The sequence below is a fragment of the Botrytis deweyae genome (genome assembly GCF_014898535.1).
Source record: "Botrytis deweyae strain B1 chromosome Unknown BDEW_043, whole genome shotgun sequence".
NCBI classification, from domain to species: Eukaryota; Fungi; Ascomycota; class Leotiomycetes; order Helotiales; family Sclerotiniaceae; genus Botrytis; species Botrytis deweyae.
Window position 1 is genome coordinate 92,989 of NW_024066250.1, and position 18,818 is coordinate 111,806.

Genomic DNA, 18,818 nt, shown 5'->3' on the forward strand with positions numbered 1-18,818 from the left:
GTGTTTTCGCCCCCGATCTCACGAAGTAAACATTCCCAACTGTTTCTGTACATTCATCACCCTCCTCCATCTTTCCATGACCCCCAACACACTCATTACTCCCATCAACTCAAACTCGTCTCCTAGCCCGGCGCTCCCACTCTCGAGCTCTAGCCACCTCATCATCCCTAACACCTTTCCCCTCTCCTTTCTCGGCCTTCTTTTCCGTTCCTTGTCAGCCCAATCTTCATTCCCAACTCCGACATACACAGCTATCGTCTCGCCCGTAGAACAGCGCATTAACTTCATTTTTACCCCGCCTTTCTTACTAGTCATTTCCTCGGGCACGGAAGCAAGACCGACATGTGGCGCGGAGGAAGATGAGGAGACTTGGCGCCATTCGAATTTCTCTTTTACGAAAGTACGAGGAAGAGTGTGGTAGAAGGCGTAGCGTTCGGCGGTAAAGATTCCGCCGGTAGGAACTAATTTTTCGGTCTTGTAACCTTGGGATCGGACGCCGAATGTGAGGGAGTCGCTGGGGGAGGTAGGAAGGTTGTAGGTTGTTGGGGGTGGAACGATGGATTTTGAGGGGTGAGAAGAGGACGAGGGGGGTGTGAGGGGAGAGAGCGGGCGCGTGGGTGGTGGGAGGGTGGTTATATCTGTTATGAGGGTGACGGTGTTGAAGCTTGCAAAAGCGAGGAGGGGCGAATTGGGCGAGGCGGTGGAATGGAGCGCTATATCCGGTTTATTGGGATTACTGGGAGGTGGTAGGGCTGGGACACTTTGTGGTGTGGATTGATGGATCGTTATGTAGAAGAGTGGTGGTGGTGAAGAGGCAGGTTTATGGCCATTGCTCACTGGCTGTGCTGACGATGGCGAGAGAAGGATATCGTATATCGAATTCCTCGTAAAAGTTAAATCTCGTGGAAATCTGATTCCAGAACTAGAAGGATTGATAGGGGTATGGGAAGGGGTATGAGATGCAGTATTGCTCGGTGCATGCGTTGAATGAGTCGTGGTATTAAATCTCGACGTTATCGCTGATATGGGGGTTTGTGAAAAAGTAGATGAAGTGGGGGATCGAATAACTGCTTCCGGAGCATCTGAAGATTTTATAACTGCCTTCAAGGCATCTGAAGGTTCTATCACTGCTTCCGGAGCATCTGAATAGGTATAATCGAGGGGAGTTTCTATCACCTCGGGCGCATCATTGTAACTGTGATTTACGACTTCTGGTGCGTCGTGATATTGAAATTTGGGAGTGAGTTCTTCGAGCGTCTCATGATAGTAGGATACAGTAGGACTGATCGACCCTACTGATTCATAGATGGATTCGGGGGATTCATAGCGATGATATGGAGGAGGAGTTTCGGATGTGGGGTAGAACCCCTCGTCGAAGCCTAGGACTTCTTTCCACTTAGATACCGATCTTGTCCGTCTCACAGACATTATTACATATGTGTAGACCGTCTTGATGTTGAATTCTATGGATGGATGGATATTTGCTTGCAGCTCAAAAATTTGATCGAAAACAATTGGATCGGCATGAAGTTGCGAACACAAGAGATGTATGATGTTGTATACGAAACGGTTAAGAGCGATCGATAGCTGATATTGCAGTAGATGAATGGCAAGCAAGGTAAGTGAAGTAAGGTAAATTGTAATGTCGCACAGAAAAGAACTACGGTTAAATTTCCAAAGTGCATATGTCCACACTGAAACGGCACAGCGTGAGCTTTCATGCTGACCCCCCTATTGGTTATTGGTTATTGGTTATAGTGATATCTGCTCCCTGTAACGTGGAGAGCGAACGAGACCACGCCAACAAAGCCAGCAAATGAACAAAACACGAAAAGGTAAGCATTTCTATTCAGGCATTAGGTGAAGCATGATGAACTCATATCGTAAAATCTCACATACCTAGGTAATAGCTCATACCTATATCTCCACTGTGCAAGATAGATCAACGAGAAATCTTTTTCAGAGGAATAGAACCTTGGAAAAGTCCTTCGAAAGCGCTTCCAAGATCTGCTTGTTATCCTGCTTGCTCGCCCATTCACACACTTCTCTTGTCCAATTTCCTGCATAACCTTTTCTATTAGATGTTTCTAGATTGTTTGGGATAAAATGAATTTGTGATCGGCATTTTATCCATTATCACAGGCAAATATGCACCACGATGCAGGTAATACCAGAAATCCATGGTGCGTTGACTTCGTTTCCATTTTCCATTTGTTGGACTTGTGCAACCCTGACATCTTAAGTGCGGACATCCTTCAGAAATTGGCAAGGTTTGTGTATGTCAATATATGAGATAGGAAATGGTGTGGGAGAGATTGAGAGATTGAGGTGACACCTCCGCCCTACCCCTGCATCTTCGTACTGGGCTTCCGTACCTGACCTACCATGTCCTACTTTCCGGCAATTTTGCTCGTGGGTTCCATAGAGCTGACAGCCTGTGCATAGAAAAGAGCCAGAATGTTTGGCTGGATGTCAGAGTAGGGTAACTACATTATCCCCTGCGTCAAATGACAGCCAGCCGATGCAGAATGATTCCACCAGACCGGATCAGCGAAATAGAAAAACAAAACCCTGTTGATTAAGTGGAATCAGTGGAGGTGAGAACAAGAACCCTTCAGATGAAGAGTGGGATGGGTTGAGATTTGATGATATGAGAATATTATTGAGTTTTGACATCTAAAAGCTCATTAGCTACTGTACGACACTATGTTTTATCACATTCGCTTCTTCCGAGTGGGTAACCGATAACCGAATTGATTGATTAGACGATGCTTGGTAACTCTGATATGGATGATCTGGTCTGAATCATCTGATACGTCCTAACATGAACAACACTTGCCTAATAGATATTACATTGCTTTCGTTGAAATTGCCCTCAGGGGGATGAAATTATTTTGCTGAAAGGGGATTGACGTGCAGTAGATAGCAAGTACCCATTCTTTGGAATGCCAACTCAATACAAAACATATACGGAGTGTGCCTTTCTCTCTCTTGATGTATTCCTTTGCCTCGGTAGTAACAATTTCCCGCAATTTCATCTGATATACAAGGTACAAAAAGGTACCATCCGTGAAGGGCTTAAGGCAATCAGGGGTAATACGCCATCGGCCCCGTTCGGGCGCTTCGAAGTCACTGAGCCTCAAGCCGATCTTTTTTCCTCGTCAACCCATAGCATTATACTCGTACATGTCCTTCGTAATCGTTCAACTTTTGTTTTTTGAGTTACATATGCTCCCGCGTTCAGATCCTATTCGGAAGGCTCGGCAGACATATAATTCTCTCCTATCCCTCGGATTGATAATCTCTTGATGGTTTTTCCAAATTGCACTTCGAACTTAAACTCGTTCTCCAACTCTTAAGCTTCCATCCCTGACTCCCGGAGCAACATTGGAGCTCGGGCATCCAAACTATCTAAGGAGTGCAACTACCACGACCCGGTCCAAGTAATCTTAATGGCCCTCCAACGCACACCGTTTATCTCGTACAATAACTTCCCCAACATTTCCCCGAGACCATCGATAACACAACAAATCGGTGCCTGTGTCCGGTATGGCCAATAGGAACTAAAATGTGGGGACGGACAACAACTTCTTCAAAAGAGGTCGAAAAGTTTTCTGATATGTTCATTTTGACATAAAATGTACTACTGTCTGTATATTCATCCGTCTAGGCATCACAAATTGTAATTGACAGTATCTCAAAGTTTTCACGACGTGACCTAAGCGGCAAAAGATCGACCATACATCGAAGATGCATTGATGGCTGGAAAATTTGTGCGTTGTGGATTTTCTTTGCATTAAAACGTGGCCACCATCTGAGGGTGGCTTAATATTTCCCGCCCTTTTGCTTATGCGGCATCAGCAACTTGCCAGACGCCGAACAGGAAGTGTGATTTATTGACTTCACATCTTTTTCCTGTATTTCAAGAATGACGCTTTGTCGATCGGGCGAACATACACTCTGGTTTCAAATAAGCAGTTATCCAGGCATCGGAAGTCCGGTTGTTCCTGGACATCTATTGATACAACGGGAAGCAGTGTTTCTTGGAGCTCCTGCGCCATCGGCATATGCTCATACTTTGCGACAAGGCAAGCTCGCAAACATGCACTGTTAAGGAAACCAACATCATGCTAGATTTTTTTGATTCGCCAATGATCGACAAATTTGCATGCACATCAACCATCTCTCAAGTCCTTGGGTCTGGGGGTTTTTTTTACTCAGAAATCTGTTTCAGGATTTTCAAGCTCTTCAGAGTATGCTTGAATTTCCACTCTAACATACCCAGTTGATGGCCTTATTAAGGTAAAGCAGAGTTGCATTCTCTGACGTCAGTACTTCCTCCCGCCATGAATCAAAAAAACGCAATACCGTGTACCTAGGTAGGTAAAGGACGATTGGGTTCCGGCAACACGGTTTTTGAATGCCGCTTATCTGCAGCTTGTCAGGCGCCATTAAATCGTATTGCTTACAACAAAAACTAGACCACATGATGCTGTCGTTCATGTTGTTGCAGAAATACTGATTTTTGATTGGTGAAGAGCTTCGGAAATACAGTATTGTTAGCCAACAATACATATCAGGCAGTCTTGATAGTGCTTTTGGCCAACACGGTCGTTGGAGACGCGAGTGGGATATCCATGTGAGCTATGGCCGGTTGTCTTGTCATCAAGAAAACAGCAGCCGGCGGTCATTATGGATCACACAGCGTGAAAAGGTATTCCTAAACATGAAGGCAATCAGGTGACGCGGCAGTTAGAGTTAGGAGATACTCGACAACAGAAGCAAAAATTCATGATCTAAGTATGATTATCTGGGCTGGGCTATCGCATTTACAGTCTCGATTTTCGGGTAGAAATAATAAGGTACATCTTGCCGCTTTGTCGACGCGACGTTTCTTCAATTCACTGCCGTCTCTCACCCACAAACCAGAAGTCTTGACATTACCTGCCTCCATGCCCCTTCAAAAAAACAATCAAAACAAACAAAACAGACAGCAAAAAATATCCAACTAGCAAAACCTTGCCGTCCCATGAGAGGGACGGGAGGAGAAACCCCGCGACGGGATTTTTTTCCGATTCGAACCAGGCGTATTACCACTCCACCACCAGACCGCATTTGACCTGAACAAACAGGACTGTTTGTCGCCTTTGCGATCTGGATGAGGGAAGTTGCTTAAGTGGGTTTATATAGTAGAGTTGGTGTATGTGTGCAGGAATGGTAGATATTTAGGTGGTGAACACATGAATATTTTTGTATACCGCAACATATCTATGTATATGATCCGCGCAATTGATGTGGTAGCAGAAAGAAGTTGATGGGCAATGTAAGTCACTGGCTCTTTGTAATTCCTGTATTAATTGCACAGTGTCGACGTCTTGTCTGTACTGTTGAGACTTTCCTATCAAACATATAGGCACGCCCCATTAGACTTCAGACTTTGTCCGTACTCGATTCCCAGTTCAGCTATAAACACAATATGCATGTACAGAAACACCGCCTAAAACCTGCCTAAAAGATTGTAATTCATAACATACTGCACTCTCTGCATTCGCCGTTTGTGATCTTGACCCTGCTGGAGCACTCGTGCTATCTCCAATATCGGTTCTACCATAAGTGAAATCTATGAAGGCAATTCTTGTAGACGCCTGTTGATTAAGAATGGAGTACAGAATCCATTTACCATGATGTTCTGGAGGACTTCTACTCAATTTGAGTACCTACCTGGTTGAATTAAAGAAATGGCTGAATGATAATTGATGGAGACACACAGCATAAAGGAAGCTTTTCCCCAAAGAGACATCACGATAATCACAGCTTAGATAGCAGAGACGGAGCCGGTGGGAAGCTGGTCGATATCACAAAAGTCTTGGGCGATATTGTGAAGGTTATTACTTCAGCTTCGATGCTTCCAAATTCCCCTCTCGATGTAGTTGATACCGTAACAACGTGCTTCATGTGAATGTGGTTGTGATGCGGACGCGAAGCCGGTGATTGCCCGGAAGCTCTGACTAGTGATGTTGAAGTGTCGCACTCAGCCTCAACATTCAACTAGATAGACATAAGCAGGAGCTTGGAGTATCGTCATTCCTGCAAATTAGTCAACTGTATCTCTTTCCCCAATTGTTATCATTGGTTGAAATACGCCAGAGAACCAGCTGAGGTTAAGACAACAAACCCTCGTCGGGTAGCCCTATTCGGTGGAGAAAAAACAGACCGCATTGGTCCATCTTAACACCATTAGCTAAAATACTCTAGAAAATCAATCGCAAATGGAATAATTAATTTTGATACTACCAAATAAAGTACCAAACTATATTTACCCAGGAACACATTCCCAATATAATTTCATTTATAGAAGGAATGGCTACATTGTTGACAGGCTTCGCTGAGGATCGATTGTCATCTGTCCTCCGGCTAAGCCCCTTCACCGATATCTAGGTATTGATGATGTAGAGCGCCGAGGAGCAAGGCTACAATAACGGTGCCGAGTTCCTCAGCTTCTGATCTAAGTATACCCACCTTGCCCCAGTTCTGCTCAGGGGAAACTCTGCTATGGGCCAAGCCACAGAGTCAACTTGTTTCGGGGTCGGGTGATTCATAATAAGGCTGGCTGTTGAAAAAAGGAATCAAATATTTGCGTCACATTCCTTCATCAACTGAAACAAAAACAAATGCCTTGATATACCACTTCATGAACTTCTAGCATTATTCGCGTTGCTTTCTTCTGCGTGTCGGTCTGCTTCTTCATCTTCATGTTTATTCTGTCTGTCTTTTCCTAAGCAAATTCATCAATTATGGCCGTCAAATTTTATCCGTCGCAAATCGGATCCAACCTCGTTACCCCTTTGTCCTACACTGCATCTCCTGCCAAATTATTTCTTCAAGATTTATGGGTCGTGTTTGTGAATCTTAGATTTGTTCCTGGTATTTTTCTACCTCTGACTCCCACACCTTCTGGTGTTCTGGACGAATTATACCCTTCTGCAGGAAACCTATTCGATCTTGCACTGCATGCCGTTCTGTTCTTTCTGCAATTATGTTTTATCCTTTCTATTCCTATCTGGATGATGATGCCCGTGTGGGTAGTAGCCACGGGATTCACCATATTTTGGGTGTTCAATTATTACCTTTGTTTAATTTTGAATGGGTCAGCATCTGTGACAACGTGTGAATCAGCTCCCGAGTATGCTCAAAGAAAGGAAGAGCATGCTCATGAGCGATGGGTGTACATGAATGGTGTTTGCACTGGGTGATTCTCCCGAGTAAACCATTTGCTGTCGTAGACTAATAGATGAATAGTCACCATTGGCTGAAAGGTTCTGTAGATCGTCTTGCTCTCACATTCGGCCGTCCGGTTCTAGGAATTCACAACAGAACGTAAGTTCCATTTGATTCTATTCTCGTTTTTCATTAACAAAGTGCAGCAAGGGACTTGTTTTTGATCTCCTTGAATGTCTAATTCAGCGCACTCTCAACTACGCCACTACTGACGTTCGTACCTCCTACCGTATCCTTAAAGGAACATTATACGAGCCCGAGGTCACACGAGTAATATTCATTCTACACTCGCAAGGTTCCATTGAGGGCAGCATGATTGTAGACTGGCTGCTCGCCGAGATTCCTCAAGATCTTCTCCAAAAGCTTGAAGTTTACACCTTCGGAAACGCCGCTAACCATTTCAATAACCCGCATCTACAAATAGCATCTCAGAATAACGCCCTGGCCCACCCGTCATTACGGGCAACTTCTCTCACTAGAACAGTTACCACCCTGTTCACAAACTCAAACAATCCAGTAGAACTCCCAGCTAGCCGAAATGGAAATGGAAAAGCCATCCCACACATCGAACACTATGCACACACATATGATTTTGTCTCTCGATTCGGAGTTCTTCACTACCACACAAATTATAGTAATGATACATTTGCTCCACGATTTATGGGAAGACTATTTGAAGTAGAAACTGTGAGTATAACTAAAGAGATATTTTGACCCATCTATTAATGACCCAATGTTTAGAGCGGTCACATGTTCGTCCAGCACTATCTAGACACCATGTTTCCACTTTCCAAATCCGCGCGAAGGCTATTGCAAGGCTCCGGAATCAAAGACGACATGAAGGCTGCAGGCGTAAACTGGGATCGAGAGCGTGTAGATGAAGAAGACGTCTTTATGACCAGCTCGGTCGAAGGCAGAGGTCGCGTGGCGCCGGAAGACAAACTGGGAAGAGAAGATTGGGAAGTTTCCTGTGTGGGGGAATCGAACGCCGATGATGGCATTGCGCCACAGATGAGTGCAAAAAGTGGAAAAACGAATGGGCCAAAGAAGAAGAAGGGGACGAACTTGCCGGGGGAGGGAATAATGGCGACCAATGGAGATTTTGGGGCGAGCGGATATAAGGTCAAGAACTTGAGCAGATTATGGTTGTATCGCGACGGCAGAAGCCCTATGAATTAAGATGGGTTACAGTGGTGATTTATCTGGTTCATCGAAAGGGCAACTTGAGTTTGGTGTTTGGTGATGTGTCTGTGAAAGGCTTTTGGTTCTTTTTAAAATTTATTCTTAGAGGGGGTATATTCGTATGATGATGTATTGATATACCAGTGAGTTTGGCGAATTTTAGGGCTGGCGCTTTGGGATTTAGCATTACATTTGGGTACCAATTTCTTTTACTTTGGCGATTGTTTTGATCTACACATTCATGCAAAGGTATGAAGGAGTAGCTATCCCGTAAGTATAGGTATTATTATATTCTGAATCTCGTACTCCGTTATACCTCGCTCCCAACCATGCATTCATCACTCCATACAATACCGCCTAAGTCCACGCAAATACGCATCAAGCATAAGCACCATCGCCCTTGTCTTTACATACAGGACAACCGCCTCTAATTCTATCCTTTAATAACCTCGCCCTCGTGACTTTAGTCCCAATACTGTGCACATTCGTGTATCTGCGCTCATCCTCCCCATCATCAAATCCATCATAAGTAGGATGTCTTTCTGCATCTGCGGATTGGCGAATCTGATCTTCACTTTTGCCATAATTCAATAAATGTGATAAGTGCCACACATGACCGCATGCAAAACCAACCAGCGTCTCCATCTCGCCTTCAAAAAAGGCGCTTTTGCAGCTTATACAATGTGCAGGCTTGTGCTTGTATAATCGCCTTGTGGGAGGTTGTTGGGTTTCGTTATCCACCTCGAATTCTTGTTCAGCGACATCGAATTTGACACCACGACGTTGACCTGCTCGAAGGGTATTCTGGGCCATTGCAACTTCACCTCTCAACACTCTTGCTACTCCTTGACTGATGCTTTCTTGAATTTCGTATTCCTTAATCATTCTACTTAGACCTTCTCTCAAGCCTTCAATTTCCAGACCTTCAGGAATTTTGCGAACTAATCGGATTGGATCAATCGCCGTCCCAACTTCTTCCAACAACCCGCGAATGAATCTGGGTTTATCCATAGAGTATTCGAGAAGATCATCCCAAAGGTCGGCGTCATTTTGAGATTTTGCAAATGATATTGCTTGTGAGACATCTGCTAGACGATCAATAATGAGATAGAGCGCACGTTTTGTTTGACCGGTCTTGGAGTAGAGATACACGAGCTCTGGGATGTATGAGTGATTTTCACATTCAAGTGTTGCCTAGTAAAAAGTTAGTTTGCATCGAGGACAAATTGAGGTCACACAAACCTTTTCGAAACTATAGAAGGTGGAAGACTTGAGGAACTCCATAAGTAGATCACGATCATATGTCGCGAAGAGTTGTAAAGCTAGATCAGCCAGGCCATCGACAAGCGATCTACTTTCTGCTAATAATCGATCACGATTCTCGCCTGGGATTTCGTCTATGCCGTCTCCTTTCCAGAGCGAGCTGACGTAGAAGAAGAGGTACAGCGGCATTTCTTCCAACTGATCCACAACGATCTGAGGTCGAACAAGGCCATGATGAGCCTCGTCAACAAGTAATTGAATAGCCTCGGAAGTGGCTTCTTTCAATTCTGAAATAGGAGCATGTCGCTTCTGCTCTTTCGAAACGCGTAGCATGATAAGACTAGGTAGATCGTCTGCGACTGCGTCCACCAAATGATATTGTTTAATAAGACCCATGGCGGTATCTGCATCCTGCAGCTTCATGTAGCATTTCAAAGCCTCGCGAGGTCGACCATCAGCCACATAAAGCTTCCCTAAGCTTTCCATGACAATTCGCCAATCCCTACCAATTTTGCCATCCTCTACGCTGTCTTGGCGGACATCTCGGTATTTGAGCTGGTTTTCTAGAGCTGTGGCTACAGCTTTGATATCGAACAAGTCAGGAGACCATTGATCGAGCAATTCACCAACTCGTGGTAAGTTATGGGTGATATAATGCCCTAGTACGATCTCGTATATTGTGGAAGGCAGAGGTGGCGTGATCTGTGCCGTCGGTATAAAGTTGGTAATTTCATCGAATTTATCCTTTCCAGCAAATGTCCAGACCCAATGTTCCCACCTATCCGATGTACCCAGTACTTTGCCACATATCCTGCCTGCAGAGATCCAGTCATCGTTCTCAATCAATGATTGAATCCAAAGTTCACCAATCCTACGCTTCTCTTTTTCCACAGAAGAGTTAATTAAGCGACTTGCAGACTCGATGGTCGTACTTTCGTTATCATAAAAATCATCACTACTTGAGCGTGTTCGATCCGGAGTTGCTGGCCCAATTTCAGAGAGTTTTTCGGGAGAAGATGAGATCACTTCGGGGTGTTCATCTATCAGTTCCCAGGCTTCTTGGTGCTTTTCGTGCTCTAGCAGCCATGCAAGATGGTCAGATAAATCTCGCTTTGTAGCCAGAATGCAGTCATATGGACTTTGGATGAAGATCTTCATCCCTGGTGTGATGATGTGCGGATGAGCAGCCGTGGCGCGATTGTGGTGAGTAGCTTTCGATCTAATTGATGCGTGTTTCGAATCACCATCACCTGTACTTCCATTGCTAATCACACTTGCACTGGAACTCAACAGTGCTGTAGCGTTAATTGTAGCATTCCACATACCACTACCCATTCCAGTAAGGGCTTCCAGAGTTCCACGAGATGATTGAACTACTGGTTGATCTCGAGCGGCAGGCAACACGCACAAGTGATAATCACCAGCTGAGAGCCTTTCATAACGGCTGACCGTCAATCCATCAGTATCAACTTCTTGGGATGTTGCAAGATCAATAAGACGAAGTTCTGGAGATAGTGCGTTTTGTCGACGCCGTATTCCACCGCTCGGCTCGCTACCTGTTGACGGATGCGATTTATGTCCTTTCTGTGGAATAGATTCCTCTTCTTCTTCTTCTTCATCAGGCATAACATAAGCAAGTACAACAAGTAAAGTTGGGGTATATAACGATAATCCAGAAATTATGCAATCCATCCGTAACCTAATAATGTTAGAAAAGTGCTTGAAACACCGTGATAATAAGTTCAAATCTTGCAACTCACATTTTGATGATCTCAGCGCTACCAACTGTGCGCTCTCCCACATTCTTTCCAACACCGGTTCCACCAGGGTGCACGTTAATCATCCAGATCGTACCGCCCCATCCAACGACCAGCTTTTCAATACGCAGTTTGTCTCTCGAGGCTTGCAATCTCAATTTTGCTGTGGCTGGGGAAGCAGATGATGCTTCGCGAGCTTTGTCATCTTCATCAGTTTCAAGAGTTTTCTCGTCTATCCATTCAACTCTAGCTTTCCAAACACTAGCCATATCTTCCCATTGCTCTCCATCTGGACGAGGTATGTGCCCAATTCGCTTCCAAGCAGATTCAGTATCCGCACTATCCAGTTGTAGATGAGATCTCATAATCTTAATACCATGCTCATTGCTCCATGCCACATATCTTCCTGATAAGGACCACTTGATGGTATTAATTGTGCCTTCGCCGGAGTGTAATACAGTATCCTTCCCAGCATGCGTTCCTAGACCAATAGTCCCCAGCCAACCACTTGCAGTGGCCGCTGCACTTCCTGTAGTGGTAGAGGTCGAGCTTGTACCTGCTTTGCCGCCGACGGTAAGCACTAGATTTCCTGCCAGTCCACCCGATATATATGAGCGATCGTTTTTGTAATCCGGCGACAAACTAACAGCTTGGACAGGTCTTGCAAAATCCCTCAACTGTACATCTTTTACATCAACCAAGGATGCTATGCATACCTTGCCATCAACGGAAGATGTGCCAATGTATATTGCGTTCGAAGGAGTTTTGGGGACTACCGGACCTCCAGGACTCCGAGCTGTGTTCGCGGAGGCCTGGGATGCCATTGATGGGGCTCTTTGCGGTGCATTTGGAGCTTCTGGTTGCACGCGCGACGTAAAGCGTTGTACAGCTTCGGGAACTGGTGTGGGTAAAGGAGGGGGAAAAGGGGATATAGATATGCTCGTAATTGAAGCTGAATGGGCATGGTAGGTTCGAATAGACTTGAATGAAGGCAACGACAATACATGCTGCATAAACTGTTAGCAGATTACTTGGGGGAAGGGAGGGACCGTAGCATACAATATTACCATTATGTGTACCAACAAACTAAAAAACAGTTAGCTTGAGGAATACGGTCACCTGGTGGTGGAGGTCTACCATTTTGTCGCCAGCAACCAGGAAGGTACTTGTAGCATCTCCATTTCTATAGACTGGTCCAAGATGGCTTGTCATTCGAGCATATTTTAGCTTGGGCTCTTCCTCCTCTTCATCCTCCTCGTCGTCCTCCTCTTCCCCATCCTCCGACTCTGTCTCAACGGTGTCATCATCGTCCCCGGTTTCAGTTCCACCTTGACTGGACTCAACCCTGTCCAGGTTTTTGGTGTCGCTTTGTTCTTCTGACCCTTCAGCCATAACGGCAGACTCTCCCGATCACATTTGCTTTTGTTGTCAAGGATGTGCAGGGGTAGCTACACCGACGACGTCAATGCCATTGAGGTTTGGAGCAACCTGAGATAGCCGAGTTCTAGGCTTTCGGCAGTAAATTTAATTTTCAATGATCCTAAGAATTTGTTTCGAACCCCCGCAAAGATGGACAATTTTCTATATGATTTATGCTGTATGACTGATAAGGTCTGCAATCATTATGAAGTCTTTTTCTCGTTCATTTTGCTCTGTCGCAGTTAAACGGCCCATTGGTGGAAATAATTTACAACTTCCTTATCGATGCCTCCATGCTTCAGCACCGACGCTATACCCTAGAAAACGGAACTTCTTTTCTTCCAATGCTACCCTCCAACAAGATGTCGCATCATCAAGTATTGAATCAGCAGCCGAGCTGAAGCCGGTGCAGAAAAGAAAACCTTTACGGTCGCCTGCTGGGAAGACGAGTTTGAGGAGGGTTGCAGTTGAAGCTCAAAGGTCCAGGCAGAACATAACTCGACCTGAAGTCACCTCTGAAAATGTTGTAGGCACAAATAGAGTTATTGCTATCTCCGTGGCAGATCATTTTGATATGGAAGCTGTAGCTCGAGTTCTACGATCGCATGGTTTCTCAATTGACCCGGATGGAACTGGCTTTGAATCCGATGAGGTTATACACACACGAGGGGTCAATAATGGAGATATATTTGTGTTTCCTTCGGGTTCACTTGTGGCATGGTCTTTGCCTGAGGATGTAGTTACGGATTTGGCAACAAAGACCCTATTGCCGGCTGCTATTGATTCACATGTTGGCAACGTTGAGATAGAAGATCTGGAATGCGAGGAAGACCCCAAACGGGAAAACAGCAGTATCAGAGGAGACACCATTGTGTTAGGGACGAAGGACTCACCAAGCGAGGGACGTATAAGGTATGCTATACTCAGTCGTATTCGCGTCATGAATATTGTACACTAACTATTGCTGTAGCTCACAAGTCGACACAACTCTTGCGAAAATAGCCTTTTCCTCTGGTCTTGCTAGATCAACAAAACTCGCGGTCCTCGAGACTATGCTATCCAAGTACTTCGAATCTACTAAATCTATACCTACATTACTTTCCAGAGGGTCAAGACTACCCTTCAATCGGCAATTTATGTTACAAAAGACTGGAGAGCTACTCGATTTACGAGCGCGGTTGAACCACTATTCCGAGCTTACAGATTCACTTCCGGATCTGTTCTGGGACAGTCGGCATGAATTGGGCCTGGAAGGATATTATGATCAGGTTGGGAGGGCTCTTGATGTTGGTGTACGGATCAAGACTCTGAACCAGAAGATGGACTATGCCCAGGAAATCGCAACGATTCTTCGGGAGACGATGAGCGAAAAACATAGTATTCATTTAGAGTGGATCATTATCGTTCTCATTGCTGTGGAGGTAGGATTTGAGCTTCGGAGATTATGGAAGGAGCGAAGTGAACGATTAGAAAAGGAAATGGAAAAAGAGAAAGGGACATGACATTGCTAGACCGTTGACTTGTTTCGTTTTTCTCAAGATACCCCACTTCACATTCGATACCAGAAACTCAAGATTTGTTCCATCAATTCGGCTGCCAAATGATACACAATTCTATCCTGCGTACTCCAATTAACCCAGATGCAGACTACCTTTGACGCAAACCAGAAAATGTTTCCATGGGTCCAGCGTGCGTACGAATGCAAATATTCCACTTGCAACCAAGGGGCTTGAACTAGTGTTATACATTGTGAAGGGTTCTTGATTGGCTATCTTCAATGCCACCACCTTCAATAGCGCCAGCAAGTCAGCACCCAGGCACCAATGAGGCTGGACACCAGAACTTACTTTCATGCAAATTAATTCATATACATCCTATCCCAAGTGTCAGACATATGAGAACAACTGCTCGAGTTTTAAAACATACAATCTCCAGTTGCCCATATTTTACTTCTGAATTGAAGAGGTATGAACCCGGCAGTTATGAATAATCGGAGGAGAGACAGAACCAAAGAAACAGTGCTGGTTCATAATACGGGGCATGCTGCATATAGTTTAGACATCTCTAGACATGGAAATGGTCATATGTTAAAAAGGTATGAGAGACGAAGCCAAGGTCAGAAACGGCAGAGAGTGCTAGTTGAGGTGGTTCATAATCCAGCTATATCAGGTGTTACGACGAGTCTTCAGATCTCATTAAATTGTATAACCGGTTACTTCAAACAATGGCGTCAACTAAATAGTCGTACAGTGCCGACGATGCAAATGTCCGAACACGCGGGAATACCAACTGTATCCACAAGGAGGACATCAAATCGGTCAAGTTTTAATTTGAGGAGTGTTTTAAATACTTCTTTGGACCCGCATTCTGCAGCGCTTCCCTTGAAACCTACTGCCGAATTTTATCAACCTCTGGACCGATCCTCCGACCAGATTAGGCTTCTAGAAAGAGTAACCATCTGCCCCGAATCAACGAGTTGCCACAACCTTCCAACCTTCAAGCTCGTCGTGAAGTCGCTCAGTGCTCATCCAGAATATTCTGCGTTATCCTACGCGTGGGGAGAGGATCTGTCCCTAAGCTGCATAGTTATTGACGGCATACGAGTGGAAGTGCGGGCCAATCTAGTAAATGCCTTGGTGCATATTCGCCCAATCACTTCCTTTCTGTGGATCGACGCTTTATGCATCAACCAAGATGATGTAAATGAGCGAAACCACCAGGTCATGCAAATGGGCAGTATTTATAAGCAGGCAACAGAAGTTATAGTGTGGTTAGGTGATAAGACTGACCAAGGGTTTGGGAAAGATGTGGAGACTTTGATACCTGATGTTGGACTTCTTTCAATCAAAAATCTAGCTGCATTGCAGAAAGATCCAGCTAGCAAACTTTCCAAAACAGATATTGCCGATGGGATTGATGAGCTTCTTCTAGGGGCAGAACTTGTATCTCTTGGCGAATTGTGCGGCAGACCATATTGGAATCGTTTATGGATTGTGCAGGAAGTCCTTCTTGCTAAGGACCTGGCTATTTGCTGGAGCAATGAACATAGTCCAGGACTGAGAACTGTGGCCTGGGCGGAATGGAGTTGAGCTAGACATACTTTGGAGAGTCTGAGATCTTCACTTACCTCGAGCTGGGACAGCAAGCTTAAGATGAAATTTATCGAAGCTATCTTAGAGAGTGCACCCGCAAATTTTGACAGACTCAGAGAGACTGGCACTCAAAGATGGCCTTTCGATTCATTGCTAAAAATGTTTTCGAGTTCCGAATGCCAAGTCCAAGCCGATAAAATATATGGTCTTCTAGGAATAGTCAGTGACACGGAACTCTGCAATTTTCCTGTAGATTATGCTCGACCTTTGTTTGATGCATATGTTGAGATTCTTAACTGCTATAATCAAAGGCGATCAACAGGGTCATCAGCTCTCGGCATCATAAGACTGAGTCAGAGTCTACAACTTGCATTGAATGGTCCTATCCCACCGCCTGCAATGGCCTTGAACTGGTGTGATGGAGAACAAATAGACCAGACAAAATTGTTCAATTATCGTGGTTATATGGAAGGCTTTGTTGTCGCGTCTAACATTGCGAAGCATGACCTCCCCCAAAGATTGAAAATGGAATTTCCGGATATTAAAAGCTCATGGAAGATTGTCTCGAGCAAAATCAGAGACTTGGATTCCTGTAGTAAGAAAAGCTTGAAGGGTTTCGACAGTGAATTTGGTTACGCTACGGGAGAAAGTCTACTGTGTTATGATGTTGGAAAGTCTGTGACCGAAGAAACCTCGGTCAGATCTGGCAGAGTTCACGAAACAGGATTTTTTATATCTAGCACAGGAGAGTTTGGCATTGCTTCTGCTGAAGTCCGGGAGAATGATTCCATCCGTCGTTTGAAAGACACTGATATCACGCTGATCATTCGTCAAAGGCGCGACCATTACCCACTCGTCAGTAGAGCGGTCATGACTTCTTATGCAGACACTATTTTGAAATCTGGAGGAAACGCAAAAGATATAGAGGACGATACCCTCCACCTCTGGCTTGATGCATTGACACTGCAGGCACTGACGTGCCCAATTGAGTCAAAAGAGGGGGTTCCATACTGGGAATGCCTCACAATGAAAGATGCAATTTCCAGACTTGGGGTACTTGATACGTCGAATATGGATCATTCCCTGCGCCCGGAAGTTAAATCTAATGAGACGTCACATATGGTTGATTCCCTGCGTCCTAGAGTTAAATCTAATGTTACTTCGATAATTAATTCTAAGAATCGGACGGTAGTGATAAATCATTTTAGATAAAACTGGTAAACTATCTCAAATCAATACGACATAGGCAACAGTTGGCGGTAGCCATGACATGGGTGAAGGTGAAGAGCCGTTTATTACCATTCGTGTCACGGCGCGTTCTTTTAACCGCTACCTGCTATGTTCCAGAGTGATCATGAACTACATTTCTCTTGATTCTGCAGCACTTACGTATGGTTATTGGACGTGTTGTGGTATGCCGACGAGGAATCCAGTACCTAATTGCAAAGAGCAAAGCATTTCTTACTGTAAACTTTTCGCACAGGGAACGAAACATCATATGACGACCAAAATATTACTTTATTTAAATTTAAATCTAATCTCATAATAATTACATATAAATCTCCAATCCAATTCAATCTCCTCATCTACCATCCCCTTCAAGTACTACTCCTCATCTCCAGTATTTCCGAAGATCACAATCTACAATTCGATCTCCTTCAATCCCTTCTCGCTCAAAAGTCCGTTGGCGGTGGTCAAGATACCACCGACAGCAGTGTTAACCTCTTGGATCACACCAGCATCACCTTGGACAAGGCCAGCAAAGCTGAGAATTGGAGTGAGGACTGGGCTGAGAAGGCTGTAGACTTCCTGTACTTCAGCAGTGACGAGTTCGAAGGTTGCTATAGAGAGTTAGTTTTATATTTCATGGGACGGTCTATAAGAAGACAGGAAGGGAAGAAAGCAAAAAGGGAATACATACAGTCCAAAAGACTACCGAGAAGGTCTGAAAGTACTTGAACGATTTGGAAAACAATGGCCTCGACATCGGACAAGATAGCAAGAACATCAGTGACCTCAGTGACGATAACGTCAAGCACAGTTGGTAAGGTCTGGGCGAGAACACCATCAACGGCGCCAGTAAGCGCAGCAACAATATCACCCAAATCCTTGATGATTTCCTCGGCAAGACCTTGTTGACCGGCTGCAGTGGTACCAACAGAGGTGATGAGAGTTTTGATGGAAGAAACATCAGAAACGACGGTGGTTCTGACTGATTTGATGGAGGTAACAACGTCGGTGACTTGAACGATGTTACGCTTGATAGCGACGTCGGCCAGAATATCAGTTACTGGCGAGACGATAGGTGAGGCGACACTAGTGATACCGGTGAGTCCTCCAACTTGTCTCTTGGCTCCAACCTTTGAGACGACACCCTCGACAGCTGAGAAAGGCGAGGCGAGGTTTTGCGCATCTCTTGGAATTGGGAGAGCGGAGACTGGGTTAGAGGGGAGCTCGGAGAGGACGGAGGCAGCGGATGGAAGCTTGGGGATGGAAGCTTGGGGTGCGGCAAAGGAGGTTGCGCTGAGGCCGAGAACGGCAATGAGGCTGGCTTTGTATTGCATTTTGAGGGATTGAGATTGGAGATTGGAAAATTAGAGAATTATTAAAAAATTATGGATTTGTTTTTGTAAAGAACGTGGGGTTTTTAAGGAAAGTGTAGTAGTTGGATGAATGAGTGATAGTGAGAATGAGATGAGAAAGTGAATGATGGGGTATATATACAGGAATCCATATATACTTCACATCGTCATCAGAATTTGAATGCGCACGACGATCACATCAATGCTTGAAAGGGGAAGCAGACAGGAGCTATTGAACCCCAGGA

The 18,818-nt window shown here is 44.8% G+C and overlaps 8 protein-coding genes across 8 annotated transcripts; 5 read left to right on the forward strand and 3 right to left on the reverse strand.

The window, feature by feature from the left end:
* Window positions 1–18: 18 nt before the first annotated feature.
* Window positions 19–1,428, reverse strand: EAE98_011000 (uncharacterized protein; the record flags this gene model as incomplete). Its single annotated transcript, XM_038958622.1, has 1 exon — window positions 19–1,428. The coding sequence occupies one exon, from the start codon at window positions 1,426–1,428 to the stop codon at window positions 19–21; it is 1,410 nt and encodes a 469-aa protein (XP_038804987.1).
* A 2,500-nt stretch (window positions 1,429–3,928) lies between these two features.
* Window positions 3,929–4,114, forward strand: EAE98_011001 (uncharacterized protein; the record flags this gene model as incomplete). The annotated part of the gene is made up of 1 exon (XM_038958623.1): window positions 3,929–4,114. One exon carries the CDS (start codon window positions 3,929–3,931, stop codon window positions 4,112–4,114), a length of 186 nt encoding a protein of 61 aa, XP_038804988.1.
* A 2,680-nt stretch (window positions 4,115–6,794) lies between these two features.
* On the forward strand, window positions 6,795–8,457 carry EAE98_011002 (uncharacterized protein; the record flags this gene model as incomplete). The annotated part of the gene is made up of 4 exons (XM_038958624.1): window positions 6,795–7,249; window positions 7,300–7,377; window positions 7,425–7,965; window positions 8,020–8,457. 4 exons carry the CDS (start codon window positions 6,795–6,797, stop codon window positions 8,455–8,457), a joined length of 1,512 nt encoding a protein of 503 aa, XP_038804989.1.
* A 282-nt stretch (window positions 8,458–8,739) lies between these two features.
* EAE98_011003 (uncharacterized protein) lies at window positions 8,740–12,954 on the reverse strand. The gene is made up of 5 exons (XM_038958625.1): window positions 12,618–12,954; window positions 12,540–12,566; window positions 11,484–12,487; window positions 9,703–11,422; window positions 8,740–9,654 (listed from the first exon to the last, which is right to left on the reverse strand). Exons 1-5 carry the CDS (start codon window positions 12,870–12,872, stop codon window positions 8,839–8,841), a joined length of 3,822 nt encoding a protein of 1,273 aa, XP_038804990.1. The 5' UTR covers window positions 12,873–12,954; the 3' UTR covers window positions 8,740–8,838.
* A 150-nt stretch (window positions 12,955–13,104) lies between these two features.
* Window positions 13,105–14,401, forward strand: EAE98_011004 (uncharacterized protein; the record flags this gene model as incomplete). The annotated part of the gene is made up of 2 exons (XM_038958626.1): window positions 13,105–13,811; window positions 13,870–14,401. The coding sequence occupies 2 exons, from the start codon at window positions 13,105–13,107 to the stop codon at window positions 14,399–14,401; spliced, it is 1,239 nt and encodes a 412-aa protein (XP_038804991.1).
* A 480-nt stretch (window positions 14,402–14,881) lies between these two features.
* Window positions 14,882–15,988, forward strand: EAE98_011005 (uncharacterized protein; the record flags this gene model as incomplete). Its single annotated transcript, XM_038958627.1, has 1 exon — window positions 14,882–15,988. One exon carries the CDS (start codon window positions 14,882–14,884, stop codon window positions 15,986–15,988), a length of 1,107 nt encoding a protein of 368 aa, XP_038804992.1.
* Window positions 15,989–16,051: 63 nt separating this feature from the next.
* On the forward strand, window positions 16,052–17,203 carry EAE98_011006 (uncharacterized protein; the record flags this gene model as incomplete). Its single annotated transcript, XM_038958628.1, has 1 exon — window positions 16,052–17,203. One exon carries the CDS (start codon window positions 16,052–16,054, stop codon window positions 17,201–17,203), a length of 1,152 nt encoding a protein of 383 aa, XP_038804993.1.
* A 429-nt stretch (window positions 17,204–17,632) lies between these two features.
* On the reverse strand, window positions 17,633–18,555 carry EAE98_011007 (uncharacterized protein; the record flags this gene model as incomplete). Its single annotated transcript, XM_038958629.1, has 2 exons — window positions 17,633–17,832; window positions 17,913–18,555. The coding sequence occupies 2 exons, from the start codon at window positions 18,553–18,555 to the stop codon at window positions 17,633–17,635; spliced, it is 843 nt and encodes a 280-aa protein (XP_038804994.1).
* Between the last annotated feature and the right edge of the window lie 263 nt (window positions 18,556–18,818).

Bases quoted from the DNA above. Each gene is read 5' to 3' on its own strand.
- EAE98_011003 (XM_038958625.1), bottom strand. From the start codon at position 12,872: ATGGCTGAAGGGTCAGAAGAACAAAGCGACACCAAAAACCTGGACAGG. The intron at 12,567-12,617 runs GTAGACCTCCAC...ACTGTTTTTTAG, and splicing joins TGGTTGCTGGCGACAAAATG to TTTGTTGGTACACATAATGG. The intron at 12,488-12,539 runs GTATGCTACGGT...CAGTTTATGCAG, and splicing joins GTACACATAATGGTAATATT to CATGTATTGTCGTTGCCTTC.